General features: G+C 41.0%; 1 protein-coding gene across 2 annotated transcripts; it reads left to right on the top strand.

Moving 5' to 3' along the window:
* The first annotated feature begins 3,967 nt into the window (after window positions 1-3,967).
* On the top strand, window positions 3,968-6,775 carry cbln18 (cerebellin 18). Of its 2 annotated transcripts, none has more exons than XM_021581792.3 (5): window positions 3,968-4,682; window positions 5,352-5,457; window positions 5,648-5,827; window positions 5,935-6,066; window positions 6,200-6,775. In XM_021581792.3, exons 2-5 carry the CDS (start codon window positions 5,355-5,357, stop codon window positions 6,502-6,504), a joined length of 720 nt encoding a protein of 239 aa, XP_021437467.2. In that variant the 5' UTR covers window positions 3,968-4,682; window positions 5,352-5,354; the 3' UTR covers window positions 6,505-6,775. The 2 variants fall into 2 exon arrangements, with proteins under 2 accessions (XP_021437467.2, XP_090074357.1); XM_090218231.1 differs by having other exon boundaries at window positions 4,678-4,738.
* Window positions 6,776-8,513: the final 1,738 nt, after the last annotated feature.

Here is an 8,513-nt window from a genome sequence, read left to right as displayed (position 1 = left end):
TTACAGTTATGTCTGAATTATTCCACAGAATAGCTTCATGTGGGGGAAAAATGTGCAGAAAACATTTTCCAGGACATTAAAACTTGTTGGTGAAAATGTAAGACCTCCCAACTTATTAAACAAATGATTTGGAATGAAATGCCATATTGCATCAGTATTGATCAAACATATTTCCAACAAGTTGATCTTGAAAGTGTTATTTATGTCAACAAAATCCAACACTTCCAGACCTCCTTCAGCTCTTTTATTTGAGAGGACTGACTTATTTTTCCAGATGAAGTCAAAGGTCTTGTTGATCTCTTTACAGGTAGAGGGATTTACAAATAAAGATAATGAGGGGTACACAAGGCGAGACAGTCCCTCTGCCTTGGACAGAAGTACTTTCCCAAGCATAGAAAGATCCCTTTGTAGCCAAGTATTAAATATATTTTTGGTTTTCTTAATTTTAGGAGAGAAATTAGTGTGTTGTCTGACTAAGTGTTTTTTCTTATGACAGATGTATTCCTAAATATTTAACACAGTCCTTTCCAGGAATATTTTCTATTTCTTTATCATCAGAGTCATATGAACTAAATATTTCACATTTAGAAACATTCCGTTTTAATCCTGAAGCAATAGAGAATGAAGTGATAGCATTAAGGGCATGGGCGACCTGGTCTTTGTCTCTTCAAAAGAGATCGACGTGGTACATCGACAAAGATCTGATGTACCCCCTCGCAATGTCATCTTGCGCTTAAAAAATGGAAATACTTGTGGAAAATGGCCAAGGGGAACAAGTTTCTGGACGAGAAGAAGCTCCGCATCAAAGAAGGCTCTGATACCGCAGGATCAGACTGCCAGGGAGAAACTGTGGCTGCTTATACAGAAGGCACGACAAGAGGGAAAGAAGGCTGGGTTCAAGGGCCCACACGCGTTTAACGAAGGAAGAATGATTACTGGGTAATTGTTGACATGAACCATACTGGAACTGTGAGTAATGCCAATAGTACCTTTAATGTACTGCCACGAGTTAATGTACAGTGCGAACTACAATTTATGAACACTTGCCAACAAAAAAAAGGAGAAAAAAAATAGATTTGTTATACCGTTAACCACCACTACCTCAGCTGAGCGTAGTTTTCCGTCGGAGTAATCCTCTCAAGGTTCAGTGTTTGTTTTATTGTTCACATTATTACTTCTGTTATCTAGTTTGTGTTCTTTCTTTTTTTTTAATGCAGTATTTCGTTTTCAACTCGCTCAATATCGTTAGTCTGAATGCTCGGGGTTTGGGAGATCTTACAGAAAGGAAAGCTTTATTTTTATATTGTAAACGCAGTAACGCAGATGTTGTCCTTCAGGATATCACTTATTATTGATATCAACATAGCGCGTTGATGTGAATCACCATGCTGCTCTTTTATTTAGCTATTTGCGCCTCACAGATTGTGGTTGTTGTGGATGGCTGTTCACAAATCTGTGTATTTGAACACAATAATGGTTTAGTTCAAGAAGTTTAAGCTGCCTATCAATCATTGTTTTTGAAACCAATGGACAGCCTGTGAAAAATGCGCTTGCAACAGCTGCATAGTGCGGATCCAAGCCTATGGAATAAAACTGGGGCTTTTATTGCTCAATCTAATTCATGCTGATAAAAAAAATCCATAGGCCTAATGGACACATGCTCAAACTTGCACACTTTTGATAGACTTAAAGGGACATTCTGTAGTTGCTACATCCATTTTTGGACTTATGTATATATATATATATATATACACACAGTTGAAGTCAGAAGTTTACATACACCTTAGCCAAACACATTTACACTCAGCTTGTCACAATTCCTGACATTTAATTGTAGTAAAATGTCCTGTCTTAGGTCAGTTAGGATCACCACTTTATTTTAAGAATGTGAAATGTCAGAATAATATTAGAGAGAATGATTTATTTCAGCTTTTATTTCTTTCATCACATTCCCAGTGGGTCAGAAGTTTACATACACTCAATTAGTATTTGGTAGCATTGCCTTTAAATTGTTTAACTTGGGTCAAACGTTTTGGGAAGCCTTCCACAAGCTTCATAACGATGGTCATTGTGGCCAAACAGTTCTATTTTTGTTTCATCAGACCAGAGGACATTTCATCAAAAAGTACGATATTTGTCCCCATGTGCAGTTGCAAACCATAGTCTGGCTTTTTTAAGGCAGTTTTGGAGCAGTGGCTTCTTTCTTGCTGAGCGGCCTTTCAGGTTATGTCGATATTGGACTCGTTTTACTGTGGATATAGATACTTTTGTACCTGTTTCCTCCAGCATCTTCACAAGGTCCTTTGCTGTTGTTCTGGGATTGATTTGCGCTTTTCACACCAAAGTACGTTCATCTCTAGGAGGCAGAACGCGTCTCCTTCCTGAGCGGTATGACGGCTGTGTGGTCCCATGGTGTTCATACTTGTGTACTATTGTTTGTACAGATGAATGTGGTACCATCAGTCATTTGGAAATTGCTCCCAAGGATGAACCAGACTTGCGGAGGTCTACAATTTTTTTCTGAGGTCTTGGCTGATTTCTTTTGATTTTCCCATGATGTCAAGCAAAGAGGCACTGAGTTTGAAGGTAGGTCTTGAAATACATCCACAGGTACACCTCCGATTGACTCAAATGATGTCAATTAGCCTATCAGAAGCTTCTAAAGGTATGACGTCATTTTCTGGAATTTTCCAAGCTGTTTAAAGGCACAGTCAACGTAGTGTATGTAAACTTCTGACCCACTGGCATTGTGATACAGTGAGTTATAAGTGAAATAATCTGTCTGTAAACAATTGTTGGAAAAATTACTTGTGGCATGCACAAAGCAGATGTCCTAATCGACTTGCCAAAACTATAGTTTGTTTACAAGAAATTTGTGGAGTGGTTGAAAAACGAGTTTTAATGACTCCAACCTAAGTGTTTGTAAACTTCTAACTTCAACTGTATGTATGTATATGTGTGTGTGTGTATATATATATATATATATATATATATATATATATATATATATATATATATATACACACACACACACACACAGTTGAAGTTAGAAGTTTACATACACTTAGATTGGAGTCATTAAACTCGTTTTTCAACCACTCCACAAATTTGCTAGATTGAATCTCCGAGCTGCCAAGGTAAAAAATCTGTCATTCTGCCCCTGAACAAAGCAGTTACCCCACTGTTCCTAGGCAGTCATTGTAAATAAGAATTTGTTCTTAACTGACTTGCATGGTTAAATAAAAATTAGAGCTGGCTAATAAGTCTTCAGATTTGGGGTTATGCTCAGATAAAACAATTAGCCTAATCTATACTTCCATATTTCTAAGTCCTATTCTTGAAGATCAAGGGGTATAACATTTATTGGAATGACTGGAATTCTGATAGACTTCATTTTTTAATGTAAAGATATAATTTAAATTGTATTATTATATGTAGTAGAAACTGATGGGTTAGAAGAAGTCTACATAACCAACCCATAAAGTAAAATGTAACTTCCATATATGGCCAGCTATGTAAACTTTGACATTGATTTATCCTGCTATAGATGTCGTTCAATTGGTAACACACATTTTTGTCTTCTATCTTCTAATGCCTCTTAAGGGGAAAGTCATCTAAAAGTAACGTAACGTAATCAGATTACGTTACTGAGTTTGAGTAATCCAAAAGTTACGTTACTGATTACAATTTTGGACAGGCATCTAGTAACTGTAACGGATTACATTTAGAAAGTAACCTACCCAATTCTGCATACAGACATACAATGCAACATTTATATAAACCTATACTATATGTATGTGCATAAAAAAAAAGGTAAATGGTAATCATCATCAGCAACAGCACTACTGTAAAATAGTCTCTATGACCTCCCTGTTAATTCTCTGTCTAGGGTCACAGTTGGATGATGTTATCTAATGACATAAACCATCACAATACTTTGACCTCCATTCTCTGATTCGCCTCAAAGGAAATGGATAGCATCTGAAGAACCGGGTCGCTCAACAGGGGACATGTGACAGTCAGCAAAGCTGACAAAACAACAATCAATACTGTATATGATGGTCAACAATAAGTGGAGAACAGAAACTCTCTCCACCACCTCCGCCCACACCCAGGTGTGAGAACCAGGTGACACTATATCTGGGTCTCCTGATCCACTGATAATGCCTCTCAATGAGACAGCAATAAACCCACGTATATTTGGGAAACGCCATTCAAAATCCTCGATAACAATCTATTCAATAGTAGCACGAAACACTGTGTCCACTGGGAGTTTTAGGGAAACCAGACACCGGTGTCCTTTTAAAAACCTACCATTTTCACACAACGGCAAAGATGAGCTGGCTTCTTACAGGACCTCTCATTCACACCCAAGGAAGAAACACTGACATGGCATTGTCTTTAACTTGTCACAATGGGAGACTATTGAATGTGTTCTAGGTGCCCTCCGTTAGGAACCCTACTTCAGCCTGCATTTTTGGGGTTGGGGTTTGTGTACATGGAATGGTCGTGGAGCTTTTCTCATCCATCTGCGGAAGGGTGGGACCTCAGACAGGGAACCAATAGCACGGCAGCACCACCCCGCCTGCATTAAGCTCCTACATAGTCTTAGGAGGATTCCCAAGTCTGCTCACCTACTGTAAGAACAAGGTAACAAGACGTGGGCTTCTTACAGCGATACAGTAAGTACTGCCTTTCCTCCCTTTACCCTCAGACTGTCTGGAGGCTCTCAGGTCTGGTGAGTTAGGAGCTATGCAATGATTATGGAATATACGTAAAGCAATACGCTAATGATACTGAAGTTCTATATTGTCCATTTGGATGAGTGACAGCTTTGGATAAGCAAGAAGACACTGTTGATCATATTTGATTTGACATGTTTAAAACCAATACGATGGGAAGAGAACTGTAGGTGAAAAAAAGTTTTAGAATGGGTGTAGGGTGCTTTAGCAAAATGCTTCATACGCAGAAAATAAAATCTGGGTACTGAGGTCAACTATTGTTTAACGTGTTTTCATCAAAGATGGTGGAATGACCTATGAATATCAACTATTTTGCAGTTGACTAAACCAGTAAGGAAATGAAGGAGGTTGATGTAACTTTAGAGCACCATCTTGACGAGGCATGCTCAAACAAACAAACAAAAACTTCAGAGTCCCGAATGGGTTGAGTAGACTGTGACTGTTAGTCATCATGACCAGTGCGTGAACGACAAATACAGTATGTTTCATACAGCTGGTTCTCAGCAGAGAGCATAGCCATGCAATGTTAATAAACATTTTCAAAAGTCTATTTTAATTGTAATTTGAAGGCATGCTGTGGGACCAACAGTAACTATCTATGTATTACAGATAATGAAGTTTGTTGCAGTGTCCGCTCTGTGCCTGTGGGGGTTGCTGTGCCTCTGTGCCAGTGTGAAGGCCGTGGGGACTTTAGAGCTGATGCGAGATGCAGCGGGTAACAGAAAACCTCATGAAGCCTCAGTTTTTTCTCTTTTCTTTTTGTATGTTATCCACCCCAAACATATCTTAACAATCAAATGTCATGTCAAACTATTGGTCCTGCTTTGACAACTTTTGACCCCTACTCTCTGCCTCCCTCTACCCCCCCTTCCACCGTTCTCCCCTATCCTCCCCACTGTCCCCAGTGGGCTGGACTGGGGTCCTGCCCTGTGGGAAGTGGGACTGTGAGTGTGCTTTCAACAGCCAGCGGGGCTGCTGCTGTGTGGCCAATGAGATGAGTATGCTGGAGGATCACACCTTCATGCGCATGGTGGACATGTGGGAGCAGCTCACCCGATTGGACAACGACATCAAGGAAGTCACAGGTACTGGAAAATACATCTGTTTCCTAGTTTGATTAAGTCAAATCCCTAATGTTCAAGTCCCAGGCTTCTAACTTCTTCTGTTCTCCTTCCCTCGTTCTGTGACTCAGGCAACAATAAGATTGCGTTCACCGCGGCAATGAGATCTCGAAGCGACTGCTTCGGCCCCTTCACTAGCAACGTGCCAATCCGCTACTACGCCATCTCTCTCAACCAGGGTAACGGATACAATGACGCTCTGGGTAGGACGCCACACTGCGTTGTCGCATCATTTCCCCACATACTTACTGGATAAATAACATAACATAAAATAAAACACACATACACACACTCACCCATTCACACTCCATCTCCCTGTGTATGTCCTCTATCCAGGTACCTTCACCGCCCCCCGCGCCGGCCTCTACTCCTTCTCCTTCACGGCCTACTCCAACGTGGGCGTGGATGGCGAGCGTCTTTACCACAAGGTGCAGCTGATAAAGAACAACGAGGTGGTGGCCTCTGTGTGGGAGGACAACCGGGAGGACACGGAGGACAGCGCCACCCATTCTGTGCTGGTGTCTCTGCGCCAGGGCGACCAGGTGTACGTGGAGCTGCTCTCCGGCAGGAGTCTGTGTGGCAACACCAAGGAGTACAACAGGTTCAGCGGATACCTGGTCTACCCCTTCACACAGGAGTAGAGGACAGAGTTACACACACATGAACACACACATGCACAAACAAATGTGAAAACACACGTACATGCATGAATGCACACAGCACATACATGCATGCACAAAGACATACTGATATGGCACTCACACACACATGACGTTCCAAGTGTGTGTATTGTGTGTGTGTGTGTTTGTGCACAATTGTAACCAATGATATTCCATGTACAGTTAAATTTAGACAGTCTGCCTGTGAAATAGTATTGCTTTGAACAAAATAAAAGCTGATTCGTTACATGAAGCAGGACATGTGTCATCTTGTGCTGTTTATAGTTTTTTTTAATGGTCCTCCACAAGTGTGGTCTCATAGCCTCTAAATGAATGTATCTCTAAATGAATGCTGAGTTAATGAATAATAATGGTACGTACGACCAAATAGGCATACAAGTGGATGATAATGACTCTTAGGCTAGCTAACCTACGTCGTATTAACAATGGCATGTATTTTGTTGTAGATAGCATTATTATTTTTAATTTAAACAGGGTTCCCACAAGTCAGGCAATGTCTGTAATATCATGGCATGTTTAAATGTGCATTTCAGACTGGAAAAGTAATGCGATTTAATAGAATAATTGCAGAAAAATTGGGAATTGTACGTCTACATACGGATCACCGTTTGGAAATGAAATAAGCCGATCCTGAATTTGCTGTTGATTTATCACACTGCAATCAATGCCCATTGTACTTTTGGTCTTTGTCTTCAAAATTCTAATTTGTAAACGCAAGTCAATTATTTTTTTAAATGTATGAATGGGAAACCTGTTTCATAAAGGCCACCAGTCCGTTAATTTAATTTAGAAAAGCGAGATCAAGTTTAGATGAGACCGTAAGCGTTCAGCTGCTTGGGAATTTTGGTCAAAACCTACGCCACCACATTTATTTTGACGACATAGACGCATAACGCTTTGATTGGACAGCAAAATGATTGTGGCGCGCGAAAGTCAGATCAGAGCAGGCTTCCTCAGGCAAGGGCTGCAGTCGAAACACGTTATTTTTACCCCCTCAGCCCTTGCACTATCCACCTTCCCTCGGGGGAATCTCAGTCGAAACCGGATGCAGTTTGATTGCCATCTAAAGTGGAGGTCCAATTCACAAACGTTACCCCCTCTTTGGTCACTTGTGAGGTTGATATGACCCACAACTCAATGCAAATTGTCACGTCAAACTCTGGTGGCTGTGAAGTGTCAAATGTATTCAACAAGGCTTCCTTTTCAGCATGTCAGAAAAAAGTATGAAGCTAGCTTGCTAAAGATATATATATATATATATATAGAGAGAGATTTTAGCGCTGGCAAATTGGCTTAGTCTCATAGTGAGGAGCCTATAAAACTTTGCTAGATTCATAAACATATTTTTTGCAATTCTGAAATGTATTGGAATAAATTACCAAACTATAAAACTAGCTAGCCAGCTATGGGTAACTGTAGCTACCTACCTGACAGGAGAGCTAGCTAGATACGTTAGCTTACTAGGTACATTAATAGCTTTAGCTCAACTTCAAGAACTCCTCCAAGGATGTTTCCTCTCCGATCATCACTCTCCCTCACTTGGGCAAGGGACATTTAAGGTACACTCGGATGTGAAAACGTCATTCAATGGCTGAGGGTTTAGGGCCGAGGGCTGTCTACTTTGAGTTTGAAACGCAGCCAAGGTGACTTTGCTGCAAGTTTTGATCAAAACGGTAGGATAATGATTGTAGCCAATAACTTAAGTTTGCACCCTGTAAATCAAGGAGAGAGAGAACATCCCTCTCCAAATTCACACAGGAATGATCCTTGGTCGGGCCTCCCGGGTGGCGCAGTGGTTAAGGGCGCTGTACTGCAGCGCCAGCTGTGCCATCAGAGACTCTGGGTTCGTGCCCAGGCTCTGTCATAACCGGCCGCGACCGGGAGGTCTGTGGGGTGATGCACAATTGGCCTAGCGTCCGGGTTAGGGATTGCTTGGCCAGTAGGGATGTTCTTGTCTCATCGCGCACCAA

This window comes from Oncorhynchus mykiss, chromosome 24 (genome assembly GCF_057628025.1).
Source record: "Oncorhynchus mykiss isolate SJ-2025 chromosome 24, ASM5762802v1, whole genome shotgun sequence".
Taxonomy (NCBI): Eukaryota; Metazoa; Chordata; class Actinopteri; order Salmoniformes; family Salmonidae; genus Oncorhynchus; species Oncorhynchus mykiss.
This window is presented reverse-complemented; position numbering and strand designations above follow the sequence as displayed.

What these genes read in the sequence shown, in the direction of transcription:
- cbln18 (XM_021581792.3), top strand. Translation starts at nt 5,355, where the DNA reads ATGAAGTTTGTTGCAGTGTCCGCTCTGTGCCTGTGGGGGTTGCTGTGC. An exon ending in GCTGATGCGAGATGCAGCGG is followed by an intron (nt 5,458 to 5,647) that starts GTAACAGAAAAC and finishes CACTGTCCCCAG; the next exon opens with TGGGCTGGACTGGGGTCCTG. An exon ending in CGACATCAAGGAAGTCACAG is followed by an intron (nt 5,828 to 5,934) that starts GTACTGGAAAAT and finishes TCTGTGACTCAG; the next exon opens with GCAACAATAAGATTGCGTTC.